Genomic DNA, 17,723 nt, shown 5'->3' with positions numbered 1-17,723 from the left:
AAAGTAGTGCGATAAGAATACCAACTTTATTCAGTATGTTATCCATTGCTTATTAATATTTGCTTAAGTTTCAGTAATAAAACGATCCGTAGTAAGGTAAATTTTTCAACAGCATCTCTCCAATCACCATTCCGTTGGTAAATATTTTCTTAAAACTATTGCTGAGAAATCGTGGATAATGGATAAATATCATTTATTTATATTCAAAACAAACGTGTTATCTAATGATAAAAAGGACGTTTCTATGATTATCTTTTCTTTTTTTTAGTAAAATATGGAAAAATACAATTTATTAGTACTGAAAACAAACACAGTTTACTTTCAGTATTAATGTTCGAAGAATATATTTAATCTTAAAAGAAAAAAAATATCCTCACTAACCTCACCTGTACTCGACTTTCCGAAATGGTTCAGTTTAGTGGCAATTCTGTCAAATAAATTAGAGACGAAATCAACAGATTCAATATAAAAGTAAGAACAAACATTTTAATAAGTTTTCAGGCGACATAAGATAACATAATAAGGTTATATAACATTTTGTTTTGTTACATTATTTAGTTAAAGTGCTCTTTTGTTAGTTTAAGAAGCTGATGATAACATCATGACTAAGTGCTTTGTTAAATGAAAGCTATCAGACTAAAAAAAACTTGGTTTATTAACAGAATCTCATCACAACCTTATATAACTGATTAACAACAATAGATTATTCAAACCAATGAGTGTTTTTCAAGTTACATTATATATATATATATATATTTCCTCGGCAGGAAATAAACAAAGAAAATGATGAAACAAAAAATGTAATTTCTTCAGAGATTCCTCTCACTCGTCACGACTAACATTGTCATAGTTACTCCTATTGGTCAAATTTACCAGAGAAGATACTGAAACATGCGTTATCTACGCGGATAACTTAACTGTTTTTTTCCACTTTCTTTTTGAATTGGTTATGTCTTCTTTTGGGAATATTGTGGCTAGTGATTAGACTTGCATATACGTGTCAGTTCAAGCCTCCCTTCTTGTAGCAAATGCAGTGTATCCTTTTATTATTACTTCGAAGGGATATTGGTTGCGTTTCGTGTTTCCTCAATATTGAAATGATTCTGGCTGAAAATCTTTCAAGTATATGTATCCCATGGTGTACAAGAAATCTGTATTGATTGGAGGGTAAACAGGAACATCTTTCCGACGAGTATTGCTAACAATATTCAGTGGAGATGGAGAATTTTGTAACGGAGATGAAATGGGTAATGGGGCTGCACCGGTCGGTGGTGGTAACGATGCACCATTGGGATGACCGACAGGTATTCCGGAAACAATGGCTGCTGGGTGTGGGGTTTTGTCTCCTTTTTGAAAATATGTAATTCCGTGATGGGTGTCAGTTTGAACAGAATATGCAAAATTTCCTTCGTTCTGAAATGCAATGAAGACAAATCGTAAAAGAGCCAATCAAAATTCTTCTATTTTTTTTCCAAATAGTTTCATACTTAAAGTATATAAAAACAACCTTTTATGCTTTTCACTAGAATTACATATAACTATTGCTAAAATAAAAGAAGTTTACTATTACAGTTTTATTAGTAGTATACAGTCATGTGTAAAAGTTAGGGCACCCTATGAAAGCCTGTGTATTTTTGTAACATTTTTGGATATATAGAAATTTAATCTCAATTTTAACAATACTCAGATATTATAGGAATATAACTAAACAATTATAACTGAAGAAAAGACATTTCAAGATCTTCTGTAAATGTAATTCTACAAAAACGCATATTCTAACTGAGGAAAAAGTTAGGGTACCCTACCCCCTAATAACTGGTGTTACCCGCTTTGGCTGAAATAACTGCAGTGAGACGTTTCTTGTAGCTACTTACCAGTCTCTGACATCGGTCTGAAGAAAGTTGGTCCCACTCATCAATGCAGAATTCTTTCATCTGTGAGATGTTTGAGGGGTTTCTTGAAGGTACAGCCCGTTTCAAGTCGCCCCACAGCATCTCAATGAGATTAAGATCTGGGCTTTGACTCGGCCATTCCAGGACTCTCCATTTCTTAGTTTTCAGCCAGTCCTTGGTAGATTTACTGGTATGTTTTGGGTCATTGTCGTGTTGCAGGGTCCAGTTCCGCTTCAGCTTTAATTTTCTTTCAGATGAACTTGCATGTTCCTCAAGCACCCTCTGATACACAGTAGAATTCATGGTGGATTTTTGATGTGAGCTGTCCAGGTCCTGCTGCAGCAAAGCAGCCCCAAACCATGACACTTCCACCTCCAAGCTTCACAGTTGGTATGAGATTTTTTTCCTGGAATGCTGTATTTGGTTTACGCCAAATATGTTTTCTGTTCTGGTATCCAAACAATTCAAATTTGGACTCATTTGTCAAAAGAACATTACTCCAGAAGTCCTGGTCTTTGTCTACATTCTCTCTGGCAAACTTCAGTCTGGCCTTGATGTTTCTCTTAGCAAGCAAAGGTTTCCTCCTTGCACACCTCCCATGCAAGTTAAACTTGTGCAGTCTCTTTCTGATTGTAGAGGCATGCACTTTCACATCAACAGTAGCCAGAGCCTGCTCTAGGTCCCGTGATGACATGTTAGGGTGTTTGGAGACCTCTTTTAGCATCTTGTGGTCTGTTCTCAGGGTGAACTTGCTTGGACGACCAGACCTGGGTTTGTTGCCAGTTGTTTTGAAAGCCATCCACTTGTTGACTATTTTCCGGACAGTGGAATGGCTGATTTCAAAATCTTTTGGGATCTTTTTAAATCCCTTACCAGACTCATAAACTGCTACAATTTTCTTTCTGAAGGCCTCAGACAGCTCTTTTGCTCTTACCATGGTGCTCACTCTCACTTCAACAGTTAGGAGCACACCAAACAAAATGTCTGAGGTTTAAATAGAGCAAGCCTCATTCAAAATGCTGAGTAACGATCTTCTAATCATGTGCACCTGGTGTGAGTTGAGCCATTTTAAGTGGGAATAAATGTGGGGGTGTCCTAACTTTTTTTCTCAATTAGAATATGCATTTTTGTAGAATTACATTTACAGAAGATCTTGAAAAGTCTTTTCTTCAGTTTTAATTGTCAGTTATATTCCTATAATCTCTCAGTATTGTTAAAATTGAGATTAAATATCTATATATCCAAAAATGTTACAAAAATACTCAGAGTTTCATAGGGTGTCCTAACTGTTTCACATGACTTTAGTTGTATTGAACTTTTATTTTGCCTAAACAACTTTAACAGAAACAAGATCTCTAATCCAAGGCTGGTGTTTTATATTATACAGCGAAAAGTAAGTTATATGGTTATTCATTCTTCACTTCTAATGATTAGAGTGCACGACACATCATTAGAATCTGTGTATTCATATTTATATATTTCTTTTTCTTCCTTTCACGAAAACTATAACTGCCTCTCTGTTATTTTAAATTACTTCCGGATAGCATTCTAGTTCTTAAAGAAAAACTTAGACAAACATATGTTTTTGATAACTAACGTTTTATGTACTAAAGACCTGCGTTTTCATGAAGTAAATAATACTGTAACTCCCTCAAATAAAAATTAATTGAATTATTGTATATACTTAGAAACAAATTGCGCTATTTTTTCGACTTGAAATAAAAAGATATATAAGCTTTTCTTCACCAATTTCTTCGTGATTTATCACCAACTGAGAAATATTTTAGAATTTTCTTTTTGAACTAGAATCAACAAAGAGTTATTAGGAAAAAACAAACTTAATATAACTATATACATAACTTAATATCCTACAGTAGAAAAAATGTTTGTTCCAAAAACATATAAATTATAAGTTAACTATCACTATGAATTCTGTTGTAAGGCATTTATACACATTATCTTAAACATTCAATTAGCTTCACCACTACAGGATTTTTACAATATTTTACAATATTTAAGTCCACAATCATCGCATGAATGAAAGAATAATATATTCAACCTGGTCTTTTATGACGACGAAATAAACGAGAAAAGTGTATTGATTTAGACGTCTCAATTAATTCTTTGATGGTTTTTTTTTTAATTTCGCGCAAAGTTATACGAGAGCTATCTGCGCTAGCCGTCCCTAATTTAGCAGCGTAAGACTAGAGGTAAAGCAAGTAGTTATCACCATCCACCGCTAACTCTTGGGCTACTCTTTAACAACGAATAGTGGGATTGACCATTACATTATAGTGCCATCACGACTGAAATGGCGAGCATGTTTGGTACGACGGGGATTCGAACCCGGAATCCTCAGATTACGAGTCGAGTGCCCTAATCACCTAGTTATGTCTAGCCTAGTGTATTTGAACATTTTATAAAACTAGATCGGTAGTTAAGTGATTAAAAATGTTTATTTGTCAACATTGTATATATTATTGTGCTTTTTAACTGACTCGATAGAAAAAATTAAGACAATGACCCCACTACGTCTATTTGATAAACGTTTTTGATACCTATTATTGAACGTCTATGAAACCAGTTTGCAGTATGTGTTGCTTAACACATGATGAATTAGTTTAAATACGTAATAACATTTGGTGATAAGTATATCTTAGTTGTTCCGCTTTTCGAATTCCACTAGAGGAATTTAATTGTTTTTGTCTTTGTGTTGTTTTTTGGGTGTGTGGTACAGCTAATTATAGACATTTTGGGTCTACAGACATAACCAACAGCTTTGGCCCCCAAGGGTATTACGTGAAAAAAAAAAGCGAAATACAGTAGGTCAATATGTACTTTTGTACTGTTACAACTCTTATCGTTTTATCTTGGGAAATAACAAGTCACTCTGAGTTAAATTTATGTCTTTCTACATATGCATTACTCAACACAAATATACAACGCTTACACACTATTTTTTAAAATTATTTTTATGAGATACTATGGAAAGACAGTGAATAGAATAAAGATAATAATAAAAACTTTAAAGATAATAATAAAATTTTTTATTAGAGTAAACATATTATAAAACCTGTAATCATTTGCGCAGGGGGCTCGGCATGGCCAGATGGTTAAGGCACTCGACTCGTAATCTTAGGGTCGCGGGTTCGAATCCCCGTTACACCAAATATGCTCGCCCTCTCAACCGTGGAGGCGTTATAATGTGACGCTCAATCCCACTGTTCGTTGGTAAAAGAGCAGCCCAAGAGTTGGCGATAGGTGGTGATGACTAGCTGTTTTACACTGTCCCTCTAGTCTTACACTGCTAAATTAGGGGCAGCTGGCGCAGATAGCCCACGTGTAACTTTGCGCGAAATTCAAAACAAGCCAAACCATTTACGCAGTTATAGTATAAAAACATTTGTTCTCTTTGTAGCGGTTTAGGTAACATTATGTCATATTCTATTTTTTTCCACAATTAAGAAGTTCAAAAAATTCTGTAAAGTGTTGCGTGGAACATAAAAAATATCCTAACCTCTTTACAAAATTATTTAAAGCCATCGAAAGTAATAACATAATATAATAAGTTTTACTTTTATCACTACTGTGCGACAATGAAGCAGCTTTTAACAATAAACTTACCAGATGACATGTAATTGAGGTGATTATTACGCCAGCACAAGGATGGAAAGCTGTTAGCGGTCAAGAATAGGGAAAAGTACGAGTCCACTTAAATGCGTAGTAAATATATGAATATAATGTATAAGAATACACATGGTATCATAAGGTTAACTGGTCTTTCTTACATCTATAACAAAAATAAGTTAAGTTATCAGAAAGCTATGATACGTTTTAAAAGAAATAAAACATTCGGAAAGATGACTCTAATGATATAACTCATCCGACACCAGGAGATGCTGACAACGAATTTTACACAAAGGCGTTTCATTAAAACATCACAAAACTTGCCATAATTCATTCCACTTTAACGAATATTTTCTAAACGATAATTTCTGAACATTAGACTAGTTTTATTGTAGTGCATCAGTATGACAATAATGTTATACGTGTTTTTTTCAATATCCACGAGACAAATATGTTTTTATTCTGCCAAGAAAACTTGGCAGGCTTTAAAATGGTTAAGGAAAAGTTTCGTGCTTGTCATCAAATAGATAATCATTGGTTAACAATCGTAAGCTCAGACAGCGAAAGTCAGAAATTGGAATGGTAATGTGAAGTGACGTATGAATGACACTGGTGCTAGGCTGTTACTAGAAAAAGTCTTTTGTACGCACTGATGTGTATCAACAATGTATCATGGTGATAGCAACGCACCTACCATTATGCTGTAACGTCGTGCGTATTTCAACCTGGTCATAATTTCGCTGTTCTTGACAATTATATTATCAGTCATAGAAAAATCCATGTCACATACACGTTTCACATATCGTGTGTCTACTAATAAAAGGCAGCGCTCAGGGTAAAACTGCAAGCAAACACTTCACATCAATAACTGGAATAAAACCAATTAATCTAAGAGAACGAATAAAGTAAAAAACAAACAAACATAGTTATTTCTGTCAGCTCACAGTTTCAATTTCATTTCTAACAAACTGTTTATAATTTTGCTAAATCTTTGTCAAATTACTTTTCGTCTTTATCTGATGTAATGTGGTTTTCAAAACCCTTAGACAGAAAGCAATATATATCTTCTACGTATAGATTTCGTATAAATATATATATATATATGTTTTCAGATCGTATCATAGATCAAATAATAAAATAATGTGTTACAATGTTTCCTGGTAACGAATTAATTGTGGCGTTGGACTCGTGTTTTCCACTGTCTCTTTTCTAGCTTTTTTACCAAATATAATAACTTTCTGACGAATTATTTTCTGATATAGATTTAAGTAAACATCAGTTGACTTGGTAGTGAGCCCAGGCATACTTGTCCATGGAAATTATATATTTACTATGTACTTAAATCAGGCCTCGACAAATATTTTCAAATCTAAGTGCAGCCAAAACTTAGGAGTCAGGTCTGATATAGTAAAGTTATGGAATACATTTTGAGGCTGTTGTGTGGTTATAGTAAGAGACATACAGTTTCTAACGAAAAAAACGATGGGATGATTATTAAACTTCATTATATAATTTGTATTAAAGTTAATATTCAATTATTAAAATAGTAGACAAAATAATTATAACTTGTTTGTTTTTGAATTTCGCGCAAAACTATACGAGGGCTATCTGTTCTAGCCGTCCCTAATTTAACAGTGTAAGACTAGAGGAAAGGCAGCTAGTCATCACCACCCACCGCCAACTCTTGTGCCACTCTTTTACCAACGAATAGTGGGATTGACCGAAAATTTATAACGCCCCCACGGCTGAAAGGGCAAGCATGTTTGGTTCGACAAACTATAACTTAGGTGATTTCTTGCAATAAATGAAATTAAAATAATCATATCGATAGTAAAAGCCTTTTGGTACACCTAACCTAACTTTACTTCTGTTTGTTTCTGGGAAATATTTATTTACTTTCAGCAAAGAGCGTATCATAATGATCACGTGATACCAACAACCACTTTATGGTCTTGCCAGGACTAACTGTCTTTGGTCTTGTGTCTAAACATCTGTACTGATTGGACAAATTGAGAGAAAGAAGAAAAACAAAATAGAAAAAAAATAGTTATGTGCTATACGATGGCAGCACTCCATTCCTGAAGAAACATGAAGTGCTGAATCTGCCATTAAAAGTCCAAGAAATAAAGTTTGATTTAGAATTCTAATAATGGAAAAAATAGATCCGGACTTTCGAAAGTCCAAAGCTGTTATAGATTCTAGTTTTGTTTAATACATCCCTACACTAGAATGGAACTGGAGCAAATATTAGGAGTCACGATGAAATTTTTAATTGCCATGGTGACCTGACGCCCGAGATTTGTCGATGTCTGACTTGGAGAATCGATACTTTTCTTCATTCGAGGTCACCTGAAATTTACTTCTTTCCACCCCTATTCTGACGTAATAAACCTTGCTCGATTGTAGCATGGTAATAATAGACGTAGTATTTACCCTATTAAGCTTATTATCATGGAACGTTTTAAATGACTTTGTAAGGGGCTCAGTATATATGTTTATCTTAGTATTTTGTACAAATTTCTAAATTTGTTAATTGTGGGATAATTAAAAATTGACGTAAATGTTACTTATAACGCTATAAAAATAATAAAATTTACACTATTGATGAGAAAATGTTTACCGTATTTCTTAAATTTTTTAATAATATAATTTTCGTCTTTTCCATCATATTGAATTCAGGTCTTATTATAGGAGATCATTGAAAGTAATTTTCTAGTTAATTTTGATGCGTCATATGTATTTGCTTTTAATGACGTATATGTACAAAGACATAGTATCATTAACTTAGGGTGACTTGTTTTCTCCTATGATGAAATAAATAATAATTGAAACAAATATGAAAGTCCAAGTTGACCTGATTTCCCCATAAGGGGCCGAAGGCCGGCTGGGTGGGTCATTTGTTTTAATCACTAGCAATACTATATTTGTCTATTGTCTGTCAGTAGACACTAAAATTACATCAGAAAAGAGACGCTTAACGTTGCATTTTCTACTGTTGTGACATCAATAACACGTGCACATGCTAAAAGCACGAAAATAATTATACTATAGGTTAGTGACAACACAGCAAGACATATGAACTTCAAAAGCAGGAAATAAAATTATATGTTACTTTAAGTTTCAGTTTTGTCTCTCTTGAAACAGAACATTTCTGGGACCCCACGGAAGCACATGTAGTATGCCTTCCTATTTTGCTTTCATATAATAATTTTATGGTAATTTGACTAAGTATTATACTTCTATTTTATAACTGATGTTTATTCAACTTAAATTTATATTTAAAAATGTACATAACTTATACTGTTAAATCTGCATTGCACAATTCTTGCCTATTCACTAGAGTTGTAGAAAATTACTTTGTTTGTTTTTGAATTTTGCGCAAAGCTACTCCAGGGCTATCTGCGCTAGCCGTCCCTAATTTAGCTGTGTAAGAATAGAGGGAAGGCAGCTAGTCATCACCACCCACCGCCAACACTTGGGCTACTCTTTTACCAACGAGTAGTGGGATTGACCGTAACATTATAACGCCCCCACGGCTGGGAGGGCGAGTATGATTGGTGCAACCGGGATTCGAACCCGCGACCCTCGAATTACGAGTCGAACGCCTTAACACGCTTGGCCATGCCGGGCCAGAAAATTACTGACTGTAAGGATTAACAATATGTGTGTAAGTAAGAACCAGTGTATTGTTAATATTGTTGTGCAAACTGAAATTTCTAGAAACTTTCTTCACGTCTATAAATGTAACCAATGCGCCGCGACATGAGACAGTATATACATTATTGGTTTGCTTCAGTTGTTATGGTATAAACCTCGGAAGCTATAATTGTAATTAACGCTTATTAATCGGGGACCTCAGATATTTGACCAGGAACGTTTACAAATTTTGAACATTAGAAACCATTTAACTTCAGCAGATTTACATCGATTGATTGATTGATTGATTTAGTGTTTTATGGCACAAAGCAGCGAGGCTATCTGCGCCAAACGTCCGGTAAAAAGGTAAAAACAAATTAAATGTAGTAAAATACATAAAAGGAAATGAAGGTAAAACAAAACATCATTGAAAAACAGAAAAAGTATAAAACCAATGTTGACACCTAGTCTACAATGTTAAGAGAGAAAGCAGAGAAAGAGAAGTTGTAAAGGACTTTTTCTAGCATAATGGTAATGATCATAACCCGCCAGGAAGACTAACAGGTAAGTATAAGAACCACCGTCAGTCACCTGAAGTTGGCCTTTCCAGTCCTGGTTCCGGGTTATGTGTCATAGCAACCAGTATCAAAATGTAAAAGAATAGAAGTTTTAAAAGACATATAGCAAAATCGTAATAATGAGTAGCCAAATGTCCAGTAAAAAGATAAAAGTAAAGTAAATGTAGTAAAATTTGTAAAAGTAAACGAAGGTAAAAACAAAACAGCAATTATAAACAGAAAATTGCATAAAACCAATGTTGACATCCAGTCTACAAAGTTGTAAAGGACTTCCTGTAGCAGAATGGTAATGATCATAACCCGCCAGGAAGACTAACAGGCAAGTACTAGAACCACCGTCAGTCACCTGAAGTTGATCTTTCCGTTCCTTATTCATGGTTATGTGACATCATGATCAGTACCAAACGGTTAAGTAATAAAAGTTGAAAAGACATGCAGAAAAACTGGAATAACAACTCGCCAGGACGACTAATGGGTAGTTCGAACGGACAGTTCAAACAGCAGCGTTAGTCACCTGAAGTTGGTCTTTCCAGCTCTGGTGTCGAGTTATTTAATGTTCTGGCCATTTTCCAATTTAAAATTGAACTAGAGAAATTGAAACTTTGAAAAGGGAACCACAATTAAACAAATCCAACACTTAAATGAGATTAAAAAGATTAATGGCCATTAAAAAACTAAAAATTTATCAAGGTGGACAGTGTCACCATCACCAATAACACTGTCCAATGTGACAGATAAACCCTGGGAAAAAACATCTTTAAAATAATGCTGTCGTTGAGAGTCGTAACGATGGCAAGAAAGTAAAGTGTGGCTTACAGTGATTTGAGTGTTACACAAACTACAAAGTGGTGCAACAGTTACAGATAAAAGAAAACGATGAGTTACAAAACTGTGACAAATGCGTAGTTTAGTTAGAACAACTTCCTCCTTCCGAACCTTACGGAAGCTAGATGGCCAAAGCCCAGTGAAGGGTTTTATTTGGAAAAGCTTGTTGTCGCGTTGCTCACTCCAAGTGGACTGCCAGCTAGCACGGAGCCGAGCCTTCAATACAAGACCATAGTCCATGTACGGAATAGGTACAGTGGTGATAGTGCCGGAGCAGATAGATTTAGTTGCCGTGTCAGCAAGCTCGTTCCCGCGAATACCAACGTGGCCTGGTATCCAGAAAAACTGGAGAGAAGTAGCTGTTAATGAGAAATGGGCCAGTTGGTTTTGAATATCAGCGAGAACAGGGTGTGAGCCAACGTGTAGCGATTCCAGTGCCAGTAGTGAACTAAGCGAGTCAGTATAAATAGTGCAGTTGGAGTACTGCTTAGCTTCAATATAATCCAGGGCAAGAGATATGGCGTACAGTTCAGCAGTGAACACAGAAGCTGTAGAGGGGATTCTGCGCGAAACTACCGAACCGCAGCAAACCATGGCACAGCCGACTGAATTACCTGATTTGGAACCATCTGTATAAATTGGAACAGAATGATCGTTTGAAAAATGTTCATTAAATAAAAGACGGTACTTCCAATCTGAATTATCTGCCTTTTTCAGATGACTGAAAGAAAGGTCACATTCACATTTGAGGGCTGTAATAAGCCATGGTGGGATGGGATGATTTGTGGATTCTGCAATGTTATCCAAGGACAGACCCGATTCATCCAACGGCGCCTGGATGTGAAGGCCAAAAGGAGCAATGGCAGATCGTCTGTTCTGATAAAGTACGGCCCACTTAGGAAGGAAAACACATCTCCAGGTGAGATGCTTTGGTAAGGAACGAAGTTTCAAAGAATATAGTAGAGATAGTTGCAAACGGCGAAAGTGCAGAGAAGGTTCATGAGATTCAATGTATAAGTTTTGAACTGGAGAGGTGCGGAAAGCCCCAGTACAGAGTCAAAGTCCTTGGTGATGAATGGGGTCCAACATCTTTAAGGCCGAGGGTCTGGCAGAGCCATAGACGATTGATCCATAGTCGAGTTTCGATCGAATAAGAATACAATATACCTTAAACATACAACATCGACCTGCTCCCCAACTAACAGTAGAGAGAACATGGAGGATGTTCAGTGCTCTTGTGCATTTGACCCGTAGCTACTTTAAGTGTGGTATAAAGGTCAGCTTACGGTGAAGGATAAGCCCCAAGAACTTGGTCTCAGGGACCACTGGCAGCAAAACTTCACCGAGATGAAGTTCAGGATCAGGGTGAATACCCCGTTGCCGGCAAAAGTGCATGCAAACGGTTTTAGAGAGAGAAAAAGTAAAGCCGTTCGCCATAGTCCATTTCAGTACACGATTGAGGGCAGTTTGTAGTTGCCGCTCAATATATCTCATATTTGACGACTGACACGAGATGTGAAAGTCGTCGACATACAGCCCATTCGCAACAGTGAGAGGGAGTTGTTCAGTGATGGCATTTATCTTTATACTGAAAAGTGTGACACTCAAAACACAGCCCTGAGGAACTCCAAGTTCTGGTACAAGAAAACGGGAAAGTGTCGAACCCACACGAATTTGGAATCTCCTGTCCATTAAAAAAATTTTAATAAACATGGGTAAATGGCCACGTAACCCATATGTATGGAGGTCTCGCAAAACGCCATACCTCCATGTTGTGTCGTAAGCCTTCTCTATGTCAAAGAATATTGACACAAAATTTTGGCATTTGAGAAAGGCTTCTCTGATTAATATTTCAAGTCGAATTAGGTGGTCTGTGGTGGAGTGCTGTTGTCGGAACCCACACTGGGTGGGCGAGAGGAGGTTATTTGATTCGAGGAACCAAACAAGACGAGCATTAACCATCCTTTCTAAGGTTTTACAGAGACAGCTCGTGAAAGCAATTGGACGGTAGTTTGAGGAATCTTGGGATCTTTCCCTGGCTTAGAGAAAGGTAAAATAATAGTCTGGTGCCAGGCATTAGGAAAAACATTCTCCTGCCAGATCTGGGCATCAGCCACCTCCTGACCATCAGTGAGCAAGATCGAGAGGGAAACAGAATTGTATTGCCCACTGACCATTCGAATCCTGACCCATATGACCTTGGAATTGGTGGTAGAAGATATGCTAGTTGTGAACTTAATCCAAGATTCCTTCTGGCTTTGACATCTTACCCACCGAGCATGTGCACGGTCTCGTTGGAAAGCGACGCGGTTCGAAAATGTGGGATATCTACAAAAAGTACCCCAGGCTCGTTTTTTGAGCCTTCCGTGCTAAGTGGCAAATAGGATTCCACCACGAACGAGGATATCGTAGAAAACGTGTCGAGGGTTTAGGAATACACTGAGCAGCTGCTTGTATAATATAGCCAGTTACCGCTGCCACACAGTCGTCTATTGATGGCTGATTCACGATGGCAGGATCAAGTTCTGAGAGAGCAGTGAAAGTGGACCAGTCTGCCTGATCCAACTTCAACCGGGAATGGCGGGTAGGGTGGCATCGATCACGGCCAGTTTCTCTCAAAAGTATAGGAAAATGATCACTGCCTAGTGGATAATTGTCAACCTTCCATGTAAAATGGGAGAATAATGAAGGGGAGCAAACTGAAAGATCAATAGCGGTAAAGGACTGACTAGGTGCATGAAAATAAGTGGAAGAACCAGTATTGAAAAGAGAAAGGTTGTGATCAGAGAGCATACGCTCTACAGATCGGCCCCTCCCATCAATAACAGCACTTCTCTGGAGGAGATGATGTCCATTAAAGTCCCCCAGGAGTAGAAAGGGAGACGGCAACTGTTTAAAGAGAGCATCAAGGTCTGATTGATCATATGTCTCTCCAGGGAACAGATAGAGAGAACAAACAGTAATGGTATGACCCAAGGAAGCACGGACGGCTACGGCCTCCAAGGGTGTGTTGAGTGACAAAGACAGGGTGGGCACATGCTGATCAACCAACAGTGCCACCCCTCCATGTACTCGTCCATCACACAGCCTGTCATTTCTGTACAGAGAAAACTGCCGAATGGTGACTGTATAAGCAGGTTTTAGAAATGTTTCTTGTAAGGAAAGACATATAGGATGGTAGGAAGCAATCAGTGTTTTGATATCATCCAGATTAGAACGTAAACCTCGACAGTTCCATTGTATCAAGGTGGCCACGTTTAATGACGAGTGGGTGAAGTGGCTGGAGAACACTTCTGTTTACAACCACGTCTTTGTTTCTTACTGTCCTTAGTCGGAGGGGGTCTATCAACCTCCATGGATCCTGCCCTGGGTCGATTGGGCAGGTCTTTGTTATTGGAAGGGGATGACTGAGGACGCAAATGAATGATTGTTTTGCCTCTTGGGGTGGGAGAAAAAGATGTATCAGAAGAAATGTCTGTATTTGAAACTGAAGGATGTGGATCTTGAGGTTTGTTGGGATGTATTGGAGGAACAGAGATGGGTGTGGAAGTCGATTCATCAACCTTTTTAACCATGGAGGTCAAAAGGCTTTTCGTTTGTTTAAAAAACGATTCTCTTGGAGGCACAGAGAGATCTGTCTGCACTCCCACTGTAGTTGTGGAATGAAGTGCAGCAGCATATGTCCGAGATGGAGTGGCGGGCAGCAATTTCCAAGCCTCAGGATAACTAATGTTATGAGTCGTTTTCAAACGCTGCACCTTTTTTTCCTCCAACCATTTTGGGAAAAAACAAAAGTAGGAAGAGTGAGAACCATTGCAGTTGATGCAATGTGGATCCATGTCACATTCATAGGCATCGTGGTCCTTGCCACCGCAAGGAGCACATGTCAGGGAACTACGACATGATGTCTTCAAGTGGCCGAACCTCTGACATTGGAAACATCGGAGAGGGTTTGGAATGTATGGCCGTACCCTGCAAATTAGATAACCTGCCTTGATGGTGGCAGGTGCACGTGATGATGTAAAATGAGGGTATTTGTTGGCAGTGTAACTCCATCTTTGCGAGTGGAGATGCGCCTCACTGCAGAAACTCCTTGAATGGAGAGACCAGCAAGAATCTCTGACTCGGGGACGTTCTTCAAATCCCTCTTAACAATAACTCCTCGTGATGAATTCAAGGTAGCATGAGGGGTAACCTCAATAGGTAATCCCCAATTGCCGTAGATTTCAAGAGGAGTTCACTGTGTTGGGTTGTGGATGTTTCAACTAATATGTCTCCAGATCGAAGCTTCTTTATTGACATTGGAGTGCCAGTAAGATCATCTAGTCCCTTCTGAATAAAAAAAGCGAACATTTGCCCTAAAGGTTTTTTTCTGAAAGAGAATGTAATATAAGAAAATGCGGTACATGTTAGAGATGTTGAAGATTGCTGCTCAGACAGAGTCTTCTAGACGTGGTCGTTTACCTATTGACTGTTTTTTCTCTATTTTATTTAACATTTTTGAAGGAGGATCGATAGGGAAAAAGAAAAATTTCGATACCCACTCACCCCACCCACCATGGAGCCCTACGAGGGGACGCACTACAATGTTATGCAAGGACAATGCAGCAACGCCAGGGTTTCGTGAGCACTATTCCCAAACACCAGCATCAGGCACAATGTCCACAACACCCGTTGAGAACTTCCAACACTGGTACTTAGTTGAGTGTAGCCCAAGTGGACCAGGCGATTGACCATAGGGGGGCCACCCAAAGGCCGTCCGTCTACAGGAATTCAAGGCCAAAGCGGTGCGTTAGGGTTGGACCCCTAACTACCAGGATCCCCTCCTCCCCTTCACGGGTCGCCACGCACGGCAAACACGTGGGTGGATGTTTAGATTCCAGAGAAGGTAACCAGACAAAACAGAACCTTCCCTGGGAGGTCCCCTCACTACGTACAGGAATCCACACCGAGGGGATTTACATCGAACATTTGTATTTTTCCGTAAACATTATATAACCTCAAAGGTTGAGAACTTGGCTTGTGACTGGTGATAAAAAACAACAACAACATAGAGATAGTTAGCTCCCTGTTGAGGGAATTGTATCTATATCAATTCGAAATTAACTCGCTCATCCTGAACCCTTGATAAGACAACAAAGAAGCACCAGACTAGATAGAAGACTCAATATTGTTTGTAAGTCTGTAAAAACCTTTGTACGTAGATCTTATTTATAATAACAGTTATTGTAAATTATATTATTGTTTGAATATTAAAATATATATGTATATCATAAAATAAACTATGTGTATCACTATTTTGGCAAGTTTCATAAATTGGATACAAATCGACATTTATTTAACTTGTAAATCTAAATTACAATTTATCTTAGTTTTACCCTTAAAAAGTTCGTGGCCCGGCATGGCTAGGTGGTTAAGGTACTCGACTCGTAATCTGAGGATCGCGGGTTCGAATCCACATCCCATTATAATGTGACAGTCAATCCCACTATTCGTTGGTAAAAGAGTAGCCCAAGAGTACGCGGTGGGTGGTGATGACTAGCTGCCTTCCCTCTAGTCTTACACTGCTAAATTAGGGACGGCTAGCACAAATAGCCCTCGAGTAGCTTTGTACGAAATTCAAAAACAAACAAAAGGTTGGTACTGGAATAATCATTTTGTTTCATTTTTTACAAAATTTGTACTATCAAACATTGTATCATAATTTCTGTACTTAGCAATAATAACTTATGTTTTATTCACGAACTTTCATGTTTGGATACTGGTTTCATTACTTTCTCTTTTAAACGTGAATTGTACAAACGTTTAAAAATGTTCTGAAATGGCTAGTCAAAGTTTCATTTGTTCTAAATGCTAGCGCTAAGCCACAGAAAGCGCTACATGCACGCAGCAACTGCTTATTTTTAACGAATAGAATATAGAAGTGACACTAGTGGGTAGAATTCACTGCTAACTCTTCGGCTGCTCTTGTCCAATTGAATAGCCTTAATGTACTTAAATACCTTCAAAATCTTCTCCTGTTAGATATTGGTATACATGCATCTGACTGTTTCTGTTATAATGCTTTAACAAAACTAGTGTAACACTCAGAAATAGTCGGTTAGAAAACATTTCTGAAAGCAGAGTGAATTCTAGTTGGTTTTATGAAGAACTCTAATACAAAGTTCACTGTCAACATACAATAAAATTTGGGGCAGGAGTCATGTTTCCCGCTGTCTCGCTTCTAATGCGAACAGTTGTTATAGCTTTCAGACGAATTACTTTCTGATATAGGCCGAAGAAAAAGTTAGCTTACTTTTTGTATATGGTAATGGCTATATATATTAACCTTAAGTGGACTGATTTTTTTCCTTTCTCTTTGGCCTTCGGCATGGCCAGGTCATTAACGCGCTCGACTCGTAATCTGAGGGTCGCGGGTTCGAATCCCCGTTGCACCAAATATACTCGCCCTTTCAGCCGTGGGGGCGTTATGAGTGACGGTTAATCCCACTATTCATTGGTAAAAGAGTAGTTCAATAATTGGCGGTGGATGGTGATGACTAGTTGCGTTCCCTCTAGTCTTACACTGCAAAATTAGGGACGGCTAGCGCAGATAGCCCTCGTGTAGCTTTGCGCAAAGTTCAAAAACGAAACAAACAGTCCTTGACCTTTTAACATTAACTTCTTTTCCTCCTTATGCTAATATAATAAAAGACTCCATTCGCATTTCATTTGGACGTTTTTTGCTATAAATTCCTTCATTGTTACGTGATGATAATACAAATAAACTTACCATACAACGCTTATCATTTTAAAGATCATTTAAGGGGTTTAGAAAGTTATTTCTTACTCGTATTTTTTCAATATTTTGTAGAAAATATTTTTATTTCTTAATAAAATAAATAATGACGTAAGTGTTATTTACACCGCTATTACGGAAGTAATGATTACGCTACAGGTGGGAAATATTGATAGATTTTCTATATTTTTACTGAAACATAATGTTGGTTGCTGTTTCATTTTATTGTATTCACTAGCTTATCATAGTATCTCATAAAAGTAGTATCCTAGATAATATGTACGCGTTGTATTTTAGTTTTGTATGTTTGGAGGACATACATGTATAAGGCCTAATATAATTACATTAGGGTGTCTTGTGAAAGTAGGTAACATTTTACACTAATAT

The 17,723-nt window shown here is 37.5% G+C and overlaps 1 protein-coding gene across 2 annotated transcripts in view; it reads right to left on the bottom strand.

Moving 5' to 3' along the window:
* Positions 1-449: 449 nt before the first annotated feature.
* The window catches only part of LOC143250235 (uncharacterized), a 33,994-nt gene continuing 16,720 nt past the window's right edge, over positions 450-17,723 (bottom strand). For both annotated transcript variants that reach the window (XM_076500715.1, XM_076500714.1), the window contains one exon: positions 450-1,413. In XM_076500715.1, coding sequence (XP_076356830.1) covers positions 1,087-1,413 — 327 coding nt within the window. In that variant the 3' untranslated portion in view covers positions 450-1,086. The remainder of the gene's footprint in view (positions 1,414-17,723) is intronic.

Source organism: Tachypleus tridentatus, chromosome 5 (genome assembly GCF_004210375.1).
Source record: "Tachypleus tridentatus isolate NWPU-2018 chromosome 5, ASM421037v1, whole genome shotgun sequence".
NCBI classification, from domain to species: domain Eukaryota; kingdom Metazoa; phylum Arthropoda; class Merostomata; order Xiphosura; family Limulidae; genus Tachypleus; species Tachypleus tridentatus.
Note: the sequence above shows the minus strand (reverse complement) of the source record. Positions and strands in the feature narration are given on the sequence as shown.